Source organism: Heterobasidion irregulare, assembly GCF_000320585.1.
Source record: "Heterobasidion irregulare TC 32-1 unplaced genomic scaffold scaffold_02, whole genome shotgun sequence".
NCBI classification, from domain to species: domain Eukaryota; kingdom Fungi; phylum Basidiomycota; class Agaricomycetes; order Russulales; family Bondarzewiaceae; genus Heterobasidion; species Heterobasidion irregulare.
The window spans coordinates 1852056-1872574 of NW_009258198.1; the positions used below are offsets into that span (position 1 = coordinate 1852056).

The 20519-nt window shown below is 53.2% G+C and overlaps 12 protein-coding genes across 12 annotated transcripts; 5 read left to right on the forward strand and 7 right to left on the reverse strand.

Moving 5' to 3' along the window:
- Positions 1 to 307: 307 nt before the first annotated feature.
- HETIRDRAFT_407640 (uncharacterized protein) lies at positions 308 to 1536 on the reverse strand. Its single transcript, XM_009544259.1, has 7 exons — positions 1462 to 1536; positions 1294 to 1413; positions 1090 to 1102; positions 944 to 1027; positions 762 to 892; positions 604 to 707; positions 308 to 553 (listed from the first exon to the last, which is right to left on the reverse strand). Exons 1-7 carry the CDS (start codon positions 1525 to 1527, stop codon positions 457 to 459), a joined length of 615 nt encoding a protein of 204 aa, XP_009542554.1. The 5' UTR covers positions 1528 to 1536; the 3' UTR covers positions 308 to 456.
- Positions 1537 to 2262: 726 nt separating this feature from the next.
- Positions 2263 to 3785, forward strand: HETIRDRAFT_168063 (aspartic peptidase; the record flags this gene model as incomplete). Its single annotated transcript, XM_009544260.1, has 6 exons — positions 2263 to 2278; positions 2334 to 2385; positions 2508 to 2635; positions 2696 to 3333; positions 3385 to 3426; positions 3486 to 3785. 6 exons carry the CDS (start codon positions 2263 to 2265, stop codon positions 3783 to 3785), a joined length of 1176 nt encoding a protein of 391 aa, XP_009542555.1.
- An 84-nt stretch (positions 3786 to 3869) lies between these two features.
- On the reverse strand, positions 3870 to 4364 carry HETIRDRAFT_309747 (uncharacterized protein; the record flags this gene model as incomplete). The annotated part of the gene is made up of 3 exons (XM_009544261.1): positions 3870 to 3966; positions 4092 to 4215; positions 4292 to 4364. Coding segments are annotated over 3 exons (294 nt in total), but the record flags the coding sequence as incomplete, so codon positions are not given.
- A 1931-nt stretch (positions 4365 to 6295) lies between these two features.
- On the reverse strand, positions 6296 to 9218 carry HETIRDRAFT_115131 (uncharacterized protein; the record flags this gene model as incomplete). The annotated part of the gene is made up of 10 exons (XM_009544262.1): positions 6296 to 7443; positions 7484 to 7502; positions 7561 to 7876; positions 7927 to 8102; positions 8157 to 8191; positions 8234 to 8539; positions 8609 to 8739; positions 8807 to 8872; positions 8932 to 9021; positions 9076 to 9218. 10 exons carry the CDS (start codon positions 9216 to 9218, stop codon positions 6296 to 6298), a joined length of 2430 nt encoding a protein of 809 aa, XP_009542557.1.
- A 102-nt stretch (positions 9219 to 9320) lies between these two features.
- On the forward strand, positions 9321 to 9803 carry HETIRDRAFT_448750 (uncharacterized protein; the record flags this gene model as incomplete). The annotated part of the gene is made up of 2 exons (XM_009544263.1): positions 9321 to 9362; positions 9426 to 9803. 2 exons carry the CDS (start codon positions 9321 to 9323, stop codon positions 9801 to 9803), a joined length of 420 nt encoding a protein of 139 aa, XP_009542558.1.
- A 150-nt stretch (positions 9804 to 9953) lies between these two features.
- Positions 9954 to 11222, reverse strand: HETIRDRAFT_407642 (uncharacterized protein). The gene is made up of 4 exons (XM_009544264.1): positions 10978 to 11222; positions 10851 to 10911; positions 10420 to 10775; positions 9954 to 10308 (listed from the first exon to the last, which is right to left on the reverse strand). Exons 1-4 carry the CDS (start codon positions 11072 to 11074, stop codon positions 10091 to 10093), a joined length of 732 nt encoding a protein of 243 aa, XP_009542559.1. The 5' UTR covers positions 11075 to 11222; the 3' UTR covers positions 9954 to 10090.
- Positions 11223 to 11346: 124 nt separating this feature from the next.
- On the forward strand, positions 11347 to 11766 carry HETIRDRAFT_448752 (uncharacterized protein; the record flags this gene model as incomplete). Its single annotated transcript, XM_009544265.1, has 4 exons — positions 11347 to 11409; positions 11468 to 11533; positions 11594 to 11647; positions 11716 to 11766. 4 exons carry the CDS (start codon positions 11347 to 11349, stop codon positions 11764 to 11766), a joined length of 234 nt encoding a protein of 77 aa, XP_009542560.1.
- Positions 11767 to 12050: 284 nt separating this feature from the next.
- HETIRDRAFT_122465 (uncharacterized protein) lies at positions 12051 to 13351 on the reverse strand (the record flags this gene model as incomplete). The annotated part of the gene is made up of 8 exons (XM_009544266.1): positions 12051 to 12111; positions 12177 to 12263; positions 12324 to 12534; positions 12636 to 12708; positions 12772 to 12815; positions 12885 to 13033; positions 13119 to 13210; positions 13319 to 13351. The coding sequence occupies 8 exons, from the start codon at positions 13349 to 13351 to the stop codon at positions 12051 to 12053; spliced, it is 750 nt and encodes a 249-aa protein (XP_009542561.1).
- Positions 13352 to 14097: 746 nt separating this feature from the next.
- On the forward strand, positions 14098 to 15467 carry HETIRDRAFT_432369 (uncharacterized protein; the record flags this gene model as incomplete). The annotated part of the gene is made up of 8 exons (XM_009544267.1): positions 14098 to 14329; positions 14387 to 14394; positions 14578 to 14622; positions 14677 to 14710; positions 14768 to 14932; positions 14992 to 15094; positions 15147 to 15201; positions 15255 to 15467. The coding sequence occupies 8 exons, from the start codon at positions 14098 to 14100 to the stop codon at positions 15273 to 15275; spliced, it is 663 nt and encodes a 220-aa protein (XP_009542562.1). The 3' UTR covers positions 15276 to 15467.
- Positions 15468 to 15869: 402 nt separating this feature from the next.
- Positions 15870 to 18968, forward strand: acs5 (expressed putative fatty acid biosynthesis enzyme). Its single transcript, XM_009544268.1, has 16 exons — positions 15870 to 15973; positions 16032 to 16046; positions 16102 to 16386; positions 16450 to 16533; positions 16591 to 16597; positions 16650 to 16837; positions 16890 to 16969; positions 17024 to 17045; positions 17093 to 17208; positions 17268 to 17546; positions 17609 to 17697; positions 17832 to 18037; positions 18093 to 18199; positions 18266 to 18561; positions 18621 to 18707; positions 18768 to 18968. Exons 1-16 carry the CDS (start codon positions 15874 to 15876, stop codon positions 18844 to 18846), a joined length of 2040 nt encoding a protein of 679 aa, XP_009542563.1. The 5' UTR covers positions 15870 to 15873; the 3' UTR covers positions 18847 to 18968.
- Positions 18969 to 19053: 85 nt separating this feature from the next.
- On the reverse strand, positions 19054 to 20104 carry HETIRDRAFT_379821 (uncharacterized protein; the record flags this gene model as incomplete). Its single annotated transcript, XM_009544269.1, has 2 exons — positions 19054 to 19695; positions 19765 to 20104. 2 exons carry the CDS (start codon positions 20102 to 20104, stop codon positions 19502 to 19504), a joined length of 534 nt encoding a protein of 177 aa, XP_009542564.1. The 3' UTR covers positions 19054 to 19501.
- Positions 19128 to 19847, reverse strand: HETIRDRAFT_470877 (uncharacterized protein; the record flags this gene model as incomplete). Its single annotated transcript, XM_009544270.1, has 3 exons — positions 19765 to 19847; positions 19380 to 19695; positions 19128 to 19288 (listed from the first exon to the last, which is right to left on the reverse strand). Exons 2-3 carry the CDS (start codon positions 19468 to 19470, stop codon positions 19128 to 19130), a joined length of 252 nt encoding a protein of 83 aa, XP_009542565.1. The 5' UTR covers positions 19471 to 19695; positions 19765 to 19847.
- Positions 20105 to 20519: the final 415 nt, after the last annotated feature.

Consider the following 20519-nt stretch of genomic DNA (forward strand, 5'->3'; position numbering starts at 1 on the left):
GGGATTGTTCACGTTGTTTTTGAAACTCTTGCGCAGGACCGAGAACGCGGGCCGACCCGCGTTCTGCACGCCCTCCACCGCGACTTAGTACACGCCCGCCCCTACGATTTTCCATCGAATGATGTGGTTCTTGTTGCATTACCGATTGTACAAGCCAGATGAACTGTAGCGTGGCAGGAAGGAGAGAGCTGGTCTACGATGCGCACGCGCAGTCGATTCGAATTCCATGAGCACGTGCGAATATTCATCCAATAACCAATCTGAAGGAACCGATATATTGACATAGGAGTATACTGTGGGCAACATCCTGCGGAAAAGTGAAAGAACGACTAGAACAACGCCAGCAACTGACTACTCGAGGTGCGGACAAAAAAACGCGAAGACTTGGGTTATACGTGAAAGGTCCAGCAGATAATGGAAATGCAGGTAAGGTAAGGGGAAACGGCCCCGAAACAATCAGCAGCAGCCACCGGACTGCTGTTGCTGCACGGTCTGGCCAGGCGTGATGGTCGAGGACTTGCCAGCCCCTGAGGGTGTTGACGTAGAACCCATGCTAGACATCATGTCTCAGTGACCGTCTGCCCAATCAAGCTTGGTACGTACCGGTCCTTAATTTGCTTGGCCATTGTCAAGAAAGCCTGCTCGACATTGGTAGCGTTCTTCGCCGACGTCTCCAGGAATGGAATGGTCAATTGGTCCGCAAATTCCTTCAGGGAACAACGTGATGAGAAAATAGTCACCAATGTGGAGTCTGTACTTACTTTCGCAACGCTGTACTCTACGACTTTCTTGCTTGTCAGGTCGGACTTGTTGCCAACAAGCAGCTTATTGACACCCTCTGATGCGTAACGGTCGATCTCCTGAAGCCATTGCTTTACGTTCGTGAATGTGTCTGAAAAGACGTTGTCAGGACAGCGAGGCAGGGAGAGGCGTAGTAACTTGCCGTTATCAGTAACGTCGTAAACAACAATGATGCCGTGTGCACCACGATAATAAGATGAAGTGATGGTGCGGAAACGTTCTTGGCCTGAGGATAACAAAAATAGGAGATGAGGGCATGTGAGAGGTGCAATCAAGACCGATACCCACCTGCTGTGTCCCACTGAATTACGAAGATTATGTTAGTACATCCGAGGCCAACACAGAAACGACCGATTTGATGCCAATGACATAGGGCTCTAGAGCCATGGACACTGATTGTTCCCGAATGAACGTGGAATTGTGGATATTCCGGAAACCTCGCGGCTTGCGCAGTGCCACGCGCCATGACTCGTTGAGACGGAAGGCACTCACAATTTGGAGCTTCACCGTCTTTCCCTCGAGCTCGATGGTCCGAATCTTGAAGTCAACGCCGATAGTACTGATGTAGCTCTCCGTGTAGGTGTCGTCAGCGAATCGCAAAAGGAGGCAAGACTACTGTACGGTGAGCATACAGTCTGCAATTCTAAGCGAGTGACGTACCTTGCCAACCCCAGAGTCGCCAATGAGGAGGAGCTTGAAGAGGAAATCGTACTCGCTGGTATGCATGTTGTCGAGGTCGAGGGTGGTTAGAGAACAACAGTTGAGCTAACGTAGTGGCGAGGCAGTGATGTGACGCGCGCCTTAGTAGTGTCACGGCCACGAGGCATGACTCCGGAGTTGCTGCACACCGTCAGTCTCCGTCTTCTTTGGCCTCCTGCACTGTACTACCACTTCTCGGTGCACTGATACTGGCATAAAAGACGTTATGTGACATGATCGGAAGTGTAGCGGGCGATTCCGCATTTTTTTTCTATTCTCGACGTAAACTTCAAGTGGTAAATATAGCAGGAGCTCAACCGTCCGGCGTCCAGTCTGGATCACAATCTTGGAACGTGTGACCCGCATTTTCTAGCAGCTATCGAGGCTTATGCAGAAGTCCATTGGCCTGAAACGAGACACATGTACGCCTTCTGATATACGATAGTGCCTACATCGCCGTCCCTCGTTACATGAGACAAGATGCCCCAGCAGTGCGGGCTCTTAAGTTTCCTTTTTATCTTCCTTCGCTGTTACTTTCTCATACCAGCGATCAATGCCGTTCCATCTCCCTCCAAGATTCCCAGGCACTCGGGCCGCTCAATTACACTGCAACGCGTTATCCAAAATCAGACAATCTTGGCCAATGAGTCCTTTCTACAGCCTGCAGGCGGTGTGCCTCTCCTCAATATGCACCAATAGTGATTTGACCTCTATGATAAATGAATACACCCAACTGACTACCAAAACTATGCTGCAGCACTTATGTGGCGCGCATCAGGTTACCTTGCCACTTTTATTGCTTTTTATATATCACTGTTAATACTGTCTACTAGCATCGGCGGGCAAGACTTGCAGGTCATCCTCGATACCGGCTCATCTGATCTAGTCAGTCGCACTTCCTTGATACACTACGAATTGAGCAATCGCTGACCCGATTGCACTCGATTTAAGTGGGTTTTGTCCGAGGACTGCACTGAGCCTGACTGCACTGGATTGTCCAAGTACAGCAAAACATCGTCCTTTCAGACATCCTCGGCCGAGTTTGAGCTCAATTACCTGGTCGGCTCAGTCTCTGGAACCATAGGGTTTGAGAGTGTGACATTTGGCTCTTATCAAGTCACCTCTCAAGTGTTCGGTGGGTCATAGTGCGCATACTCCATGACGATATTTTCACTGACTGGCCACCCACATCCAGCACTAGCAAATCAGACCCATAACCTCGATCTGTCTAGCTCAGAATACAGCGGCATTCTAGGCCTGTCGTTCCCGCTTGCTGCATCCATCGCGTCGAATACTGGGAAGACTCTATTGGAAAACCTGTTCTCATACTTTGACGATTCTCACCGATTTTTTGCCTTCAAACTGGGAAGAGAGCTGGACGATTCGTCGTTCACCCTCGGACAGCTCGATCCGGCAATTGGGAACTCGACCGAGGATTTCACATATACGGCTGTTTATCCCGGTCGAAATTCGGTGCCTGACTATTGGAAACTGCCCCTGCGGTCTATAACGCTCAACTCGACTACCCTTTTCACTTCTCTGGCGCCTTCTCGAGTGCATGATTCGACCACCCCCATTGCTGTTCTTGACACTGGCACATCGTTCATTCTGGGCCCATCCAGTGACGTGGATGCTTTGTGGAACGCTGTTGGCGCCACAAGGAAAACGGATGCTGGCCAGTGGCAGGTGAGATGCAATAGAGCTGTAACCATCGGCTTCGTCCTTGGAGACCATGAAAGCATGAAGGAGTACCCTGTCGACCCTGCGGACATCAACTTGCAAGGGGTAGACCCAGAGGGTTGGTGTATTGCGGGTATCCAACCCAGCAATAAAGTGTGTTCCTTACCTTTTGAGGAGTACCTATGAGCTCATCGCGAACTTTAGATCAATTCCGGAGACTGGATTCTTGGAGATGCCTTCCTGCGAGTGCGTGACAGCGTATTCTTGTCTCTGAACTCTGCTCACTCATGCGCACAACCGCCTAGAATGTTTACGTTGTTCATCACGGCTCAACGGCCCAGCGTCCGCCTCTTATCGGTCTACTCACTATGACGGAACCCACGTCCGCTCTCCAGCGCTTTCAGCGGGAACGAGGGAGTGACTCCGAGGCCCCCATCGAAGGCCATTCGATTGACGCTCACCACGAGAAGCATCCAAAACTGAGCTCTGGGGCTATTTGTGGTATTATTGCCACCGGCGCATTTCTGGTTGGCGGATCTGGAACACTGTTATTCCAGATATACAAATCGTACAGAAGGAGAGAAGGGAAAGAAACGACACCATGACTATGATACACACATGTCCGTAATTCGTAGAATCATAGATGGAGACGGTACAGTTGAAAGACGTCGAAAACGGTGTCAAGCAGCCTACTTCTGCTGGTTAGGGAAGTAGGCAGGCTGATAGCCTGGTTGGAAGGGGCCCTGGGCCTGTGCCCAAGGGCTTGACGGCCCTGGGATCCCGTGGCTTGGGCCGGCGGACGGGTGCTGATAGTTGACGGCTGCGACCTGCGGTTCCCAGCTAGAAGATCAAAATATGCAGATACATGAACGACGGTGCGGTAAAAACGTGGTGGGGTGAAGCGCACGCACCCCTGTTGCAGAGGAACGGTCCATTGACAGATGCCGCAGATCCAAACATGCGAGGCACGCATAGGGATGAGCGGGACGAAGCACACCTCGAACCATGTGCGAGACTTCGCCGAAAGAACGGAGGCTGAGGACGATGATTGGCGAATGGGAAAGCCTGGTCAGACCGCGAGAAGGCGAACCGGGCCTTAAACACAGCGTACCATTATGGCAACGAGGACAAATCCGAGGCGTCTGATCGCCCTCGGGCTTGATCTTGGTGGGACAGCCGACTAGAGCGAATGCGCGTTGATGAGCGGTGATCAGCAGTCCCGTTGCGTTGCAGTGGTATTACAGAAGCCTCAGAGGACCATACTTACAGAAGATGGGAAGGCAGACTATGTGGAGCGATCACGTCAGTCTGAGTCGCACTGGGAATCGCTTTCGATGGAGAACGTACAGAAAAAGTCCATGAAGGTACGCAGATGGTCACGGTTCTCGACGGATGAGTGAGCTGGGGCGCACAGCCTTTGACGCTGCGCTGCGCCACACAATGACCACGACGCCAACCACTCGGGGGCACAACAGATCAAGATCTCTCATGTGCCGCATCCGCGATTTCCCGATGACAAACACTCATTTTGCTTCCGCATGGCCGCAACCCTACGAGATCTCGCCATCCGACGCTGTCAACAGTGCTCATATTTGTTATCGTACTGTCCGCCGCCACCAACAATAGCGCAAGATCCAAGTGCCGTATATAGAAGTGAGATTGCGGCCAGGTCTCTCTCGAGTCTCGGTGTAGACATCGCCTCGTCCAGGGGACCGTCGATCCGAATGCCACTCATCAAGGGGCCGCCGCCGACTTCGCGGTCGCCTTTTCGACTCGACTTGCTGCCGCGGCACCGCCTAACCTCAATAAATACGGTAATCTGAATCAAAATGCCGTCGCAAAACTGGGTTTTTGTCGACACGGGGGTCGTGTGAAAGTGATCTCCGTTTTCAGCGACGCCCCGACTTTGTTGACCCAACGAGACGCAACGCCAGTTTGTGACTGCATCTTGACTATTACAAATGACTCCACCTCGAATCTCTATCTTTAATGGACTCGATCATGCATCGACGGTCCGTGCTGCATCCCCATCCTCTCTGCATATCGCTTGTGGCTTGAGCCCGCGGTGAATGATCATCGAGACACCAACGCAGTGGGACATCCAGTCGTCACCGGCCAACATACGAGAGAGAAGGTTCCTTGGCCCAATATATCGGTCCCTAGTTGAAGAAGGCGCAACTAGCACAGTCTGGGCTCTCCTCCTTGGGGCGAGTCGGCGACTTGACAATCCCATTGGGGATACCGACTCGAACAGTGACCTTAATGGGCCTCTCTGCCGTCATCGGCGCATGGCGACTTTCCAAGTGTCCGTCTGTGGTTCGCACAACACACCAACCAATACAAACTTTGTCCCGGCACCGCTACGCCCCGCTCCCCGATGGCTAAACCCTTCCCCATCACATCTCCCAGGGTGTCCCGATTCATTGACCACTGTAGCACGGCAACAGCTCGAAACGCCCGATTTGGCCCGCACATCGTCTTGTCCTGGCTTGTCGCTACTCGAGCCATTTCATATTCCCCGAGCGTCTTTCCTGCAGCTGCGTCGCTTGGCCAGGCGCCCTCTGGCCCCAAGGCCTCAAGGCTCCAGGATCGGCCAAGTGCCAAAAGGAGGCACCTTCGGGGACCCACGATCTCCTGCACCCTCAATATATCGTCGCGCACGTTGACAACCGCGGTCGGGGATCAGCGCCCCTCCCCGGATCATGTTTTACGGAAGGCCCGGTCGCATTATCTATGTGGTTATTGCGAGTGATGGAGCCGAAAGGTCAAAGAGACGTCGACAAGTGAAGAAAGAAGAAATACAGCGGGTAGTGTAAAAAGCGATGGTGGAAACATTATACAACCGTGCTTGCTCGGTAGCAGCGCAGCCACAGCTGGCAGACAATGGTCTCAATGTCCAAGAGTGAAACGTTACACGGGAACGAAACAAGGTGTAGACCAAAAAGAGAACAAAAGAACAAAGAAAGTCGAAGATGAACAAGGTATCGCACGGACCGAGTGAAGGATAAAAAAAAAACACCGAATAAAAAACATTTGATCTACCTTTGTGCACAAGAAGCACGTTTTTGCTAACATACAAACGGCACCAGAACGGAGCTGAGACACAGAGGAACCATCAATGGTAATAAGAACTCGAGCCTCCGAATTGTTGGTCACCGGTCGACAGAGGGGCAGCGTGCGACGATCCCGCAAAGAGCATGCTCGAGCGAGGGTCGTAAAGCCCCGAAAACGGGGTCCCCATCGAGTTCTGACTTGGTTGGGAATCATGGCTGCGCATGCTCAAGGGCGACAACGAAGGAACGTTGTCAAACGCGAAGGGAGCTGCCTGCGATTGGTGGGAAGTACTTCCCACCGGCGTATGACCAACCGGCGCCGATGAAGGGCTGAAGGAAAAGTGTTCGAGCTCTGGAAAGTATTGCAACGTGGGCGAAATGCGGTGGGGAACCAAGGAGTGAACTGCGACATTATCTGAGCCCTCAGTGGATGAAACGGGATTGAACGTCCTAGATTGCAGCTGAGTTGGTGTGGGGCCTGACATGAAGGGTGGGGTAGTGGGCGCATGGTTGGAGACCGGGGAGCCTCTGTGCGACCCCGGGCCCATGAAGTCTTCTTGAAGCGATCCTTGACGTGAACGCGCGCCAGACGAAACCGAAGACGACGAGGGTGATGTCCAGCTGCCATCCTCCGCACCACCTGTGTTGAGCGCAGAAAATTCGCCACGGAGAGAAGAGCGGGAAGAAGAGGTCGACAAGGACGAAGAGGGCGGAAGTTGACGAGGGTCCTGTGACGGCAGCGCGTTGGCATACGCGTCGTAATCGCTGGAGCTTATGGACGGGGATAGCTGTGCCTTTCGTCCACTAGACGCCTTCCTTGCCTCCCATGCCAATCGTACGGTCCTTGCCCTCTCTTCGTTTTTGGAGAACGCCCATCGCATTTGATGCAAGGCTTGAAGACAAACGTGCACGTCGTCTTCCGTCCCGGATTCGCCCGCAACCATGAATCCTGCGAAGAAGACTCCATCTCGCACAAGGGACGCGTCGTATTCGAAAAAAGCTGTTCCCAAAAACCGACGGATGATGGAGACGACGCGTTTCACTGTGGTGTAACATCGGGTAGTCGCAACCTTGAGCAAACGAGTCGCTGCATCCGTGGTGGCTGGGCTCCTTACGATTGGCGAACACTCGGGAGTCTTTCTTCGACTAGAGTGAACGACGACACGCTGCTTGAGTGCCTCGCGAATGACGTTGACTGTGAAACATACACCTGTGAGTCCGTTTGATGAACTCAAGATGGGGAGACTTACAACACTCGAAGATGAAGATCTGAATGAAGTGACGCTGTTAGGTACGAAGCTCGAAAGGAGTAGGGATCACGGCCTACCTGCCAGCCATAGATGTAGCGCTCCACTTCCTCCGCTCGAATGATGCCCAAGGTTCCCAGCTCCTTTAAACCTTCAAAAGCCTTCCATGACTGATCCAGAATTCCCCAAGCTTCGTGGAGCAGATTTTCGTCGATCTCGTCATTCTGTCGAGCACTGGGGCCTGTGAGGGCCGCGTGAACCTTGCGGCACGCGGACGCAAGCTGGAGGGGAACCTGCGCGTAACGGTACGTGAATTCGTAAGCCTCGGACCTTGTGACGGCGGTGGTACCGAGCGGAGGGACTGTTTTCTGAAAGGCGTTGAGATCCTCGTCGGAGCTGCGAAGTTATCAGCGAACCATATTTTCCAAAAATGGACGACTACTTACAGAAGGAGTTTTCCTCCGCGGAGCCCACTCGTGATGCCCTCCACAACGTGTGCGTGCCAGAAGATACGGGATCTGACCAACAAGTCAACCCCCTTCCCCTGGCCGGTGCCCACTGATGACACGGAAGCCATGCTGCAAAGGGTGAAGACTTGGCTGATCGTAGCCTCATGCATGACCTGTGCCTAGCAGATGAGCGGACTGCGCAGACGACCTCGCGCGCGATAGCTTACAAGTCTCTCCATAGGGGTCTGAACCTCTGGAAGATCTGATAAGCGTGATGCGTCATACATGGAACGGATCTGCAAACCTTGTGTCAAAGGCGACAACAATAGCAGGGCGCGTACACCGTCCCAGGTGGGCTTGCGAACCACGCCGTGCATATCGATGAGCTGCAATACTTCTCTCACCATCTCATTCGTGCGCTCTTGACGGTTGTGGATGGCGTGCGGACTGTTATCGACCTCCTCGATGCCGTACTCGTTGACGCCAAAGCTGGTGGCCCAGACGGCGAGTATCATTGCGATGAGCTGGCCGGAGATGTCCAATGCATTGCAATTCCCTTTTGCAAACTCGAAGAACCGAGAGCAAAACTCGGAGGGGTCGATAATTGGGTCTGTGGGATATACAAAATGAGTTATTGATGAGACGGGGGGGACGCGGGAAATCAAATAAAAACACACACATTGTACGTGGAACCTGCTGTAGAAGGGAGAAGAAAAGAACTCCGGCCTGAGTCGTGGGATGAGGTTGGGAGTGAGGGTGGGGGGTTGGTAAAGGTCGCTATCCTCGTCGAGTGTCTTGCCGTAGACGGCCCTACATAAGATGGGGAGTTGCTGAGGTCGGTCGATGGAAGACTTGGCAAGTGAAGCACGCGACTCACTCGACCTGCTGCAGCCGGCGGCCGCGCCGGAGGAGCTTGACAGCTTTGACTTCTGCGAACTCATCCCTGTCGGACGGTGATAGGGAGTGAGGACAGCGATAAGGCGATGGGGGTGGAGTACTTACACGCACTTGAGGCCGCGCTCCTTGCAGTTCGAGCAGTGGGTCTGTTGGCCGGTGGTGGTGAGGGGGAGGTCCTTGAGATCGCAGCGAACCCTGGGAGAGGGCGATGGGCACGAGGACGGAGGAGGGCGTGGTGAGGGTGCACACCTTCGCATGCGACACGCACCGCAGGCAGAGAACTGCTGCCTGGACGACTTTGGCTGACCGGAGGGGGCGCGGGCTGCGGATGCGGGGTAAGGGGACGTCGCGGAGGAGCGTCTGGAGGACGGGGAGGAGGACCTGGGAGGCATGTGTGAGGGGATGAGGGACGTGTTCTGAGGAGGGAGGGGGATGGATAAATAGAGGGTGGAGAGCAATGCAGCATGTCAGATGAAAGAACATGCCTGGCTGATATGACGCTTTTACGAGAGAATATATTCCATGTAACAGCATCAGTAACCCCAGCCCGTAACGCGTAACCCCTCCTTCTCTTCCTCGACCTCTGCTTCCGTTTCCAGATCCGACAACGGGATCTTACGCCCCCAGATCCTGGGCCCTCGCACTCAGGCCCTATACTCCTAGAGCCCACGTTCCCCGCGCCCCCTCCCCCTCCTCTCCCTCTCCCCTTGCTTCCGCCACACGCCCCCGGTCCTCCGCCATCAGCCCACTCCCCAGACCCAGACCCAGACCCAGACCCCGCCCCCGCTCCGGTCCCTCCGGCTGCTCAGCGCTTCCCCCCCTCCCCGATTCAAATTCCTGCGAAATTGTCGCACTTATTCCCCTTTCGGAGTCCTGGTGCCACTCGACGCCTCGATCGCGTGGGTGCCCCCGCACACACAAAGAATCCGCATGTTACACGACACCTTCCAAGGACCTCTCGACTTCTGGCAGCATAGCCTGTGCTCGTCCTCCGTCTTCTGGCTCGACACCCTAATCCCTCCTTCCTCGGAACTCAATTCGCCCTTTCCCTCCACATTCCCTACCCGAGGTACCGATCTGGTCCCTCGACGAATCAGATGACTCCGCTCTCTTACTTCGTCGTCCGTCACTGCTAAGCAAGTAACGTCAGTTATGTACACTCGAGCCTGGAATCGCCCCTCGCCACACCGACGGTCATCAAATTTAGACTATCCGACCACGGGCTGGTCGATGTCCCTCCACCGCGCGACAACCCCGTCTTGCGCTATCGCGGTGTCTTCTGCAGCTTGCCGATCCCGCCCGCCTTGCGAATCGCGCGGCTCAGCTGTCCGACAGTCCGCTGCTCGACGTTCAGCTTCCTGTCTCGTGCCATTTTCTCCACGTCCTCGCCGTATTTTTCAACAAGTCGTCGTAGGTATTGCCCCTCGCCCGTCGACGAGAATCGCCGTACCGGCTTGGCCAACGACGACGCTTTTTCGAGAGCTTGATTGAGTGCAAGGACACGTAGATCGACCGCGATTGGAGACAGCGTGACAGCAAAGCGATGAGCACACCCGAACGAGCGACCGCGAGAGACGCTCATACTGTGCTTACCTTGAACAACCTCCGTCGCTTGTTTCCGTGCAGGCATCGTCACCCAATCTTTTGTTTCGGGAGTGACGCCTGAGGCTCTCTCCTCGATCAGAGGCTCCTCTTCCGGCGCCTCGTCATCGACCTCGTCTTCCATCTCTACCTCCACGACATTCCCTTGCTCATCTCGGACAATCCGGCCATGTCCCTTGGGTAGGCTACCACTGTTCGCGTCGGCCTTGTGGGTTGACGAAGAGGGTTCCGAGCTTGTCATGTCGACCTCGAGAGTATCGCCATTGTCTTCTCTGTCTGCCGTGACACGTTCGACACCACCAGCGACCCTAGGGTTCAGAGAAGTTGCGAGACCCAAGGCCGCATAACTAATCATGCATAGACGAGAACAAGCCGAGCTGCTTCAACAGACGTCCATAAGTTTTCAAAATAGCTCGACCTACTTTTGCCGGACAGTTTTACGTCTGTCCCAGGCCTCTTGGAGAGCTTTTGGGCCGCGGATCACTGGGAAAGAGTGTCAACGGATTTATCGCGAGCAGTGTACAGGATTTCTGGGAAGACAAAAGGTACCTGGCTGTTTTTTCAGGAGCTTTTTCGCTTGCCGGGAGTGGTGGACAGGCTTGTATGAAGAGGAGCGGGTTTTACGACGCTGTCGGGGGTTGGCCATCCTGTAGCAACGCAGATAGCCGGAGACAGGAGCTAGCGGAATTCCAGTCGATGAAAGAGTGCACGTAGAATGCAGGTGCCGAGCACAGACGATGAATTGACAGCTTTCGAGCGCAGGTTCGAGGTCGAGTCGCGTAGGGCGTAAAGCACCGAACGGTGCGTGCGTCCCAGGCCCGGCCGAATCGAAGGAAATCTTTTCAAAGTCCGCAACCCCTTCCGTGTTCGTCCACGTCTGAGCGCCGTCATCTTGCACCTGCTTCATCTTCGCATTCAATGGCCCGCCTTGCCTTCCACCCTACGCCTGCCACGCAGCGCCTTGGAACGTTCACCTTGAGCGTAGGCTTTCGGTTCCGTTGTTTCAACTCAATTGCCTCACACTGACTTGCGCTCTTAGTCCGCCAAACGGTGGGCTGGTAGCCTCGGCTTTTGGGGTGTTGGTGCTGGCACTGCCGCCCTCCTGGTGCGTCCCGGATAGCAGTGAGCGAAGGAATGTTCGGCTGACAGACTTTGGAAATATTAGCTACTTTCTGTAACCCCGAAAGTCAAGAACGCGCTGTTGATTAAGTTGCCTGTCGTGAGTCATTCCACGACTTGGAGTTTTAAATCCTGACATTCCAACGTGCACTGCCTTGTCGTCCGCAGATTGGCGACCACTACGTAGATAAGACCCCTGCGTCGGATAAGCCGTTCTGACGTCCGTTTCCATTGTTTAGAGTAGCTGGACACATAGAACGGATTGAGTAATTAGATATCCTTCAATACACAGGTTCCCTTCCTCTTTCAGCATTCCGATAGCTCGTGTTGTTAGTTGAGGTTCTGACGCGCAGTCACAGCCTGGAAGGTGTCCGTTGGCTGGGTTCAACCCCACTTGTGAGATCGATACCCAACTTCTCTTCGAGCCTTTTTACTGCTCCCAGCGATCCTCCGATTGGTACGTCTAGATCAGGAATGCAACCTCGTACGCTAATTTCGTCTGGTCAACGTGTAATGAACTCACGGATCGTTTCCATCCCGAGTTGCTTCGCGGCCCTCAGATTGCTGTTACCGCAATGGTTAATCTATCGTTGCTTTCCGAGATCCTCGAGGCTTAAACGGAGACTCACTGCCCAAGGTCGTCAAGGAAAATGGCATCATTTGGACGGATATTGTTTCGACGGCATGCGAAGAGATAGAACTCAGGTTCCGGTTTTCTGCAAGGCCCGCAATGTCACGTCAAGCACCGGCATTACTCGCGTTTCACGTGCGCGCACCTCATTCCGACTTGACTGGAGTCAATAAAGTCATCGAACAGCTCTCGTAGCCCCGAAGGGACTGCGCCATTTTCCCATCCCAAGAACTTGAGCTCGGATTCCAAGGTGCCGCCCGGAGTCTTCTCGAACACGGTGACGTCGTGCCCGATGAGTGAGGCGTCGGTCTTGGAAAAGTTGTTAGTGAGTGCGATAAGTCGCCATCGCTTTGCCGCTGAGACGTTGAATCGAAGACGGGTGTAAATGATGAACGGACGGATGTCAATCTAAACATGATTCGGCGCCCAAACGATAGGAGAAAGAAGGCTTCCGAACCTCTGATCCTGTGGATGGCTTCCACTACGCATCCGTCGAACGTTGCGCTCTCTCGCATCATGCGACCAAAGAGCTGTTGAGATAGAACAAGTCAAATGGCCGCCACCTAAACGGACAGCAGGCACTGAGCACCTACATCGCGCCCGTCGATGTTCAAGCCTCGGGGAAGCTCTGGGCATTCTGTTCCACGCCGAACAAGTCAGAAATGATAACTCAAATCGCCTGTTCATGATTGACAGCACGTCTCACCGATGCCCTTGCGCCTACAGTATTCATTATACCATTTATTGCCGTTTCCGGTGTCAGACAACTCCCGGCCAAATGCCTCGTAAAATGGGAACAAAGACATTTCTCCACGTTCAAAGCGTTGCCAGGCCCCCTCGGAGCCACGATAGGTACTAACTCACAGCCCGTCCACAAGACAATGTCAAGTCTTCCACACTACTCACAAGGTTTCGATGCAAGAAGCTGATAGTGACTCACATCGAGCAGTTAATGTAGTTATTGGGAATTCCATGCTCCCGCTCATACGCCGCAATAGCGATCAGGGGGCTTCTGAGTACAACCCCACCAATCTAATCGTTCGCACAAAGGTTGCGACCAGATGCCAATGAATGGAACGATCAGCAGGATAATTATAGGATCTCGGAATGGTACCGGAGATGTGTGCTTTGGGTACGAACATCGAAAATGACCGCCTTGAATTCGCTGGCCATGAGAATCGTCTGCGAAGAGGGATGCCGGAGGAACTGAGAGTTCGTGGCGAAGGTGAGTCGCCGGGAAAGTCTGATTTCAGCGTCTGAGACCGCGGCTGCAAACCAACCGGCTTCGTGATTGCCGACCCCGCACTACCCCGCCTTTCTTACTTGCCTTTTTTGGCTATGGGCATCCTCGAAGGTTGAATCGATTGCGCTCGACATGGTGCATTGGTTTGAACAACAGGGCATGATATGTAACCATACCGAGAGAGGTTGTTCATGCGTAGATTAGGATCAAAACCCGTCGAAAGGAAGGTCATCTAGAGGTAGACTAAGGCCACCTGTAGCTTAGCCGCACGATTATTCCGACGGAAGGTATGTTCCCTGGATCAGAATGGTTAAATGCAGAGATAGAGGGTGATAAGGTTCCGGTCATGAGCCAGTGCGAATTTCAGCGAGTCATAGCAGCCTTATTACTGGCAGCTAAGAATGACACCGGTCAACATCGCTTAAAAAATAACATCGCTATACTGTGATGCTGTGATTCGAGGGCGCTTCCCAATGATTCTCTGGTTGTTGAGGCTTGTTGAGGCTACGTATGAGAATCTCCTTGCAGGCCTCACGGGTCGACTGTGGCAAAAGATAGGCTGCCGAAGCACAGCCACCAATTAAGAGTGACCCGGAACCAATCGGAAAGCTTCCTTGTTCCGTTTCGGCAAACATAATTGACTCAGCCTTGCCAGTGCGCCTCTCTCATTCTCACCATGGCCTACTACAGCAATCCTAACTATAACAGCGGCCATCGCCACTCTGTGAGCTCTGGACATCATCACCACAACCACAGTCCAGCACCCCCAGGATACTCGGGAGGAGGGTATGGTTATCAGCAGCCACCTCTTGGAGCTGATCCTCAGCTATGGCAGTGGTTTTCTGCCGTCGACGCGGATCGTTCAGGCGCGATCAGTGCCAATGAACTCCAGTCTGCCCTTGTGAATGGTACGCTCATCTACCCACCCCGATTCGCCTTGGATCTGATGTGATCTCTTGTTGCAGGGAACTGGTCAAGTGAGTGACACCCGTCAGTGCGAGTCGTCTTGCGTCATAGATCTCGAAATTGGGGGCACATATTGAGCTGGCTGGTCCTTATTGTCTTGATCGTTTGAGACCTTTGAGTGTGCCCCGAGTCCCAGAGCATATTAATCAATCATCATTTCATCGGATCCCATGTGTTGACCACCTAGCTCTCAGGGTTCGATTTGGACACTGTGAAGATGCTCATGAACATATTCGTCAGTTGCCTTGAACCTCTGAGCTTAACTGATGTTTCTGATTGACCTGTGCAGGACACCGATCGTAGCGGAACCATCGGATTTAACGGTACGCTTTGCCAGACTGATGACAACAGCTCAGATGCCGATGGAGCTTCTCCCGCAGAGTTCTCCGGCTTGTGGAAATACATCAGCGATTGGCAGAACGTATTCAAGCATTTCGACAAGGATCGCTCGGGAACCATAGACGGATATGAACTCGCAGAAGCCCTGCGCAGCTTCGGATATAACCTTGCACCGAGCATTCTGACGCTGATTGAACAGAAATATGGTGAGCTTCAATGGCCCTTTCCGGGAGATGAGCTTGCGGCTCAGATCCAATACGCGTAGCGACCGGTCCCTCAACTGGGTATGGTCCTCCGCCGGGAATCACCTTCGACCGATTTGTCAGGGCGTGTGTTGCGGTCAAGAGCTTGACGGAATCTTTCCAACGGTGCGTCACGGAAGCTATCTCGATCGTGTATGTTCTCATGAAATGCTCGTAGAGTCGACACCGACCGTGATGGCTGGGTGACAATAAACTACGAGGATTTTATGAAGGTGAGGACACCAGATTGACTGCTTCGCGATAATATACCGAACATTGTTTCCAGATTGTTCTCAATGCGCCGTGATGGTCTCTTGTTATTCTTATTTGATAACACAACGTGTACAATGCTCTGTGTACGAAACTTTGTCCAAACTTTGTCTGCGCGCCCTCGATTCAATACTCCATGAATGGCTTCTTTCTTGTTTCTTGTCTTTGATGTCGTTGCTTGTCGTAGTAACAATACCTATGTAAATCCAATTTACCCGAGTTTCGGTCGAATACGGCTGTTACAGTGGCAAAGACCGATCGAAGGGGATAAGTAAAGGTCTGAGAGCAGCCTTTAGGCCTTGAGGCTCAGGTTCATCTCGCCCATCCCCGTGCGATCTTCCCCCTGGCACGAAGACGTCAGGTGGATGCGAACGGTCGGGTGTTCTCGTCGGACTTGGCTGCAACTTGGCCCTTGCCCCACAGATTGCCCCGCGCTCGAGTGTGGGGATCAATCGCACGTGATAAATGTCGTCTCGAACGGGAGCGCCAGAGGCTCAGGGCCGTCGACCGGTCCTCGTATCCCCGGCTCTATTTCTACCGTCGTTGACTTTCAGCAGCAGCTGTACGTCGCCATCCCATCCCTCCTCTTGCCATTACCATCGCCTTCCTGACACCGCGACCCCACACTCTTGACAATGGCAAACTCGCTCGACAAGACCGTCCCGCTCCCTCCTAACATCGACTACAAGAAGCAGTCTTTTGAAGTGCCTGGCACCAAGAGGCCAGGGCAGACTGGTGAGCCGACTAGTTCGCTATCATGGTGTTAGGGACGCGCGCTCACTTGCACATACAGGTCATTACCAGAATGGTAGATATTCATCTGTTTTTGCCTATCCTGCAAGGCATTGATTCATGGTTCCCAGCCATTTTCGGCCTTGTCGACATCAAAGCTGACAACGTGCATAAAACTCTACCGGAGGTGTTCGAGACCGGTCTCGCACTCTCTGCAGACCTGTCTTGTCTCGGACACCGCCCCTTGGTGTCAACTAATCCGCTGAAATTTGCCGACCATTATGTCTGGTTAACTTACAGGGAGGTCGATGTGAAGAGACGCGAGATTGGGAGTGCATTGCACACATGGTTCCAGAAGGGTGTCCTGGGCGGGGGAGAGATGGAGACAGTCGGAATCTGGAGTCCGAATCGACCTGGTGAGATTCGACGTCGTCTCGGTTCCGTACAGCACATTGACTGACGCGCGTTCTACGCATTAGAATGGCAGCTCGTCGAGTGGGCGCTGAATGCATATGGTAAAGTCGGTGTTAGCTTATACGACACGCTTGGAAAGGATTCTGTCGGTAAGCCTTCGTGTATATCACGCTGAAACATACGTTGACCCTGATGGCTACACCTAGAGTACATGTGAGTTCCGCGATTGCAGTTATTTCCAACGGTGTCTGATCTCTTCAACCAGTATTAATCACGCGCACCTTACCGTCATTTTTGCGACATCGAATCACGTCGCGTCTCTTTTGAAGATTGCGCCTCGGACTCCTCACCTCAAGATGATCATATCTATGGATGGTTTGGCGCCAGAGAGCAAACAGATTTTGACTTCTTGGGGCGAGACTATCAATGTCCAAGTCAAAGAGTTGAGCGATGGTATGTTGCCTGTAATGGCTCCATGAATTGTCTGATCAAATCATCGTTCCAGTGGTGGAATTTGGAAAAGCGCATCTTCTCGAAACATTACCAGCTACGCCAGATCAGATAGCCTCGATCTGTTACACTTCCGTAAGTTTCTGTCTTTTGACACTGCTGCTGTTTGTTCTAATGCCAATGTTTTAGGGGACGACGAGTAACCCCAAAGGTAGACTCAGAAATGCATCATATCTTCTGATCTCTCACACGCTACAGGTGCTCTTCTGACCCACTCACAACTGGCGAGCGCCCCCTCGGCGAACTTGTATGGATATACGCTTCCCGAACGTGGATGCATGATGTCTTATCTTCCTCTGGCACATATTTATGAGGCAAGCTTCATCCCTGAAATAACCAACTCAAATGGATGCTTAAATTGTCTCTTTGTTAGCGGGCTAATGAGTTGTGTATCTTGGCTGTTGGCGGTACAATCGGGTTTTTCTCCGGCGATCCACTTCGACTCCTCGAAGACGCGCAGATCCTCCGCCCTAATTTCTTCCCCTCTGTCCCGCGTGTGCTCAACCGCGTCTATCAATCTGCGATGGCCGCTGGAAACGTCCCTGGCCTCAAGGGTGCCCTCTTCCGCAAGGCTGTTCAAGCGAAGCTGGAAAGACTGCATACAACGGGTGACAATACTCATCCGCTTTGGGATAGACTCGTCTTCCGAAAGGTCAGCAGTAAACTTGCTATGCAGAGACAAAGCTGATCTGTAGTGTCGTTCCTTGTTATAAGATTCAAGCCGTGCTTGGCGGCAATGTCAAGCTCGTGTCCTGTGGTTCTGCGCCTATAAGCAGCGAAGTCATGGACTTTTTGAAGATTGCGTTCGGCGGTACCGTTACTGAAGGTGAACTCACAATCATGGCCGTTGATACGATCATGCTTACAAGCTTACGCAGGGTATTGAACTGCTTGCTTGTGCCACTAATCGTAAAATGCTGACTTGAGCTTGACGAAGATACGGCATGACCGAGAACGCCGCCGTGTGTACACATACGCTTCCTAACGACCCATCCTCCAGTGGAACTGTTGGGCCTCCGACTGCTATGACCGAGCTCAAGCTTATTGATGTCCCTGCCATGGGATACACATCGGAGGACAAGCCATACCCCCGTGGCGAGCTGTGCTGTCGTGGTGTCAACTGCTTCGTTGGTTATTATAAGGGTAAGGGCTGTCTTTTTTCGGGTGAGCGAGCTGGGGCTCATATAGCATCTTGCAGACGAGAAGAACACCAAAGAAACTATCGACGACGAAGGCTGGCTGCATACCGGTGATGTCGCCGAGATCGATGGTTGTGGGCGCGTCAAGATCGTTGACCGTGTGAAGGTAACGAAACGACCCTCCATATCGTGGTTCTCAGTTTCCCACCTTCTTCCATTGTCCCCTTGACAGAACATCATGAAGCTCGCTCAAGGTGAATATGTCGCGGTGGAGAAGATCGAAAACTTGTACTCGTCTTCGCCTTTCGTCACTCAGATATTCGTCCACGGCGACTCCCTCCAGTCCTACCTTCTCGCCGTCGTAGTCCCAGATCCCGCCCAGCTCGCCGCCATCGGGGGCCGTATACTCGGCGCGCGCGTCGGCCCTGAAGATGTCAAAGCTCTGCAGGAGCTGTGCCAGGATCAGCGCATCGTCGACGCTGTCTTGAAGGAGCTCACAAAAGAGGCGCGGAAGAACGCGCTCAAGGGGTGAGGGACATGTGATTTCCCGTTTTCTGAGAAGCTGACGCCTGGGCTATCTCTGCTAGCTTCGAAATGGTGAAGCGCATCCATCTCAGCTTGGACCCGTTCACCGTCGAGGACAACACGCTGACGCCCACGCTGAAGCTTCGCCGGTATGTGTCTTCTTTGAGGGCTGTCGACCCATAGACTGACGCAACACCGATGCTACTTAGGAAGGACGCTTTCAACAAGTACAAGGCAGAGCTCACTGCACTGTACAGCCTGCCAGATCCACAGTCATCCAAGCTATGAGTGGCCTCAATAGAAGATTCATCGTTGACACTGGACTCAGCGCTGGCGTGGGCTTACATATAAAACTCGATTTTGTACTTATACTATGATCCTTTAGTGTTTTTTTTTGGTTTGTCGCGGCCAGAGATGAGGGTGCCTAGGCAGACGGCCATCGTGAAGCTTGAAGTCCCAATATTTTACTCCTCGTTTGAACGAGGCGACGTCAATGAATGATGAGAATAGATATATCATTTCTTCACGAGAGCAATCCGTACACGAACAAAGCCAGGAACTGTCAAGGACTAAGAAAAACATCCCAATATCATATGGTAAAATAAAGTAATAGTCGTTGCGTGATCCACTGCCGCACTAATCTGAACTGTCAGATACGGAGTTGGACCTCCGCAGGATAGCCCGAGATAAATATGGGGAACCCCGCTATATGCGATGGCCCGGGGATTTTCTACCCAACGATGGTGGCATAAATGACGAACAAGGGAATAGATGAGGGAATAGAGATGCAGGTACAATAAAAACGAGTGCGAGGTACGTACGGGACGTAGATAAGAGCACGACACAAAAGAGAGTGGGGTATACTAGTGTTAGCCGGAGAGATAGGATAGTACACGGTAGTTTGAGTGACATCGTCCGCTGTCGTCTTGTTTCCAGCAGGTTTTCAGCACAGAGGGTCCGCCTCGCTGGGAGTCGGAGGCGGGAGCGGGATCATGGCGGGGGACGACGGAGCGGGTGCGGGCGTTTGAGGTGGAGGGGTCATGCCGACTTGGAAGAGGTTGCCTGTAGATTTGAATGTCTCATAAGAAGCGTGACGTTGGAAGGGGTTGCGAGTGTGGATGCGGGAAATAGGCGACGCTATACAATGATGTCATCATAAGTGATTAACTTTAGAATGACGGGGTGAGACAGAGAAAGGGCGCGCACCGAGCGGGCCAGAACCGACGGGCCTGATTGGCACTAGCTCGGTCACGTTGTCTTTTTCCTCGTCCTCCTGGCGGGGGGTGCGCAGGCGCGGGCTAGTCTGCTTAAATGGTGTGCGGGTCTCGTTGCGGAAAGCTGATGACAGGATAGGTACGTTTTCGAGGCGCTCAAGAGAACGGGAAGACAGAGAGTGGGCGCGCTCATGTGAGAAGGCGAGAGTCGGTATCTTGCGAGTTAGCAGCGTCGGAGACTGTGGTCGGAAGAGAGTGGGACGAAGGATAGACAGGAACTCCTCAAGAGCTTCAGATGAGAGTGTAGAGCTGGGAACGAGAGCGTTAGGCATGTCTAATTGACGAGGCAGAAGAGCACTTGCGGTCAAGCGATGCGATCGAGGGTTACTTATGGGAGATTGCCCCCCGAGAAAGGAAGGGGAGCGCTCAGCCCCCGAGACAGGATCGAGGAAAATGCTTACCGGGGAGAGGCACGGGGAGAGGCACGGGGAGAGGCACGGGGAGAGGCACGGGGAGAGGCCGGCTCTTTGTCGACGAAGACACGATGGCAGTCGTCGATGTCGTCCTCGGCTAACTTGGCACGTTCGACGGTGTCTGCGGGGGCGGAGGCGAGGCGCAGAGAATGGGACTTGCTCTGAGAGGCATGGAAGTGGGAGAAGGGAGAGATGCGGACGGGGCGAGGAGCGACGAGCTGGACGATGTTGTCGTGAGTGGAGTGCATGGCTGATCACAGAGTTGAGAGCGTCC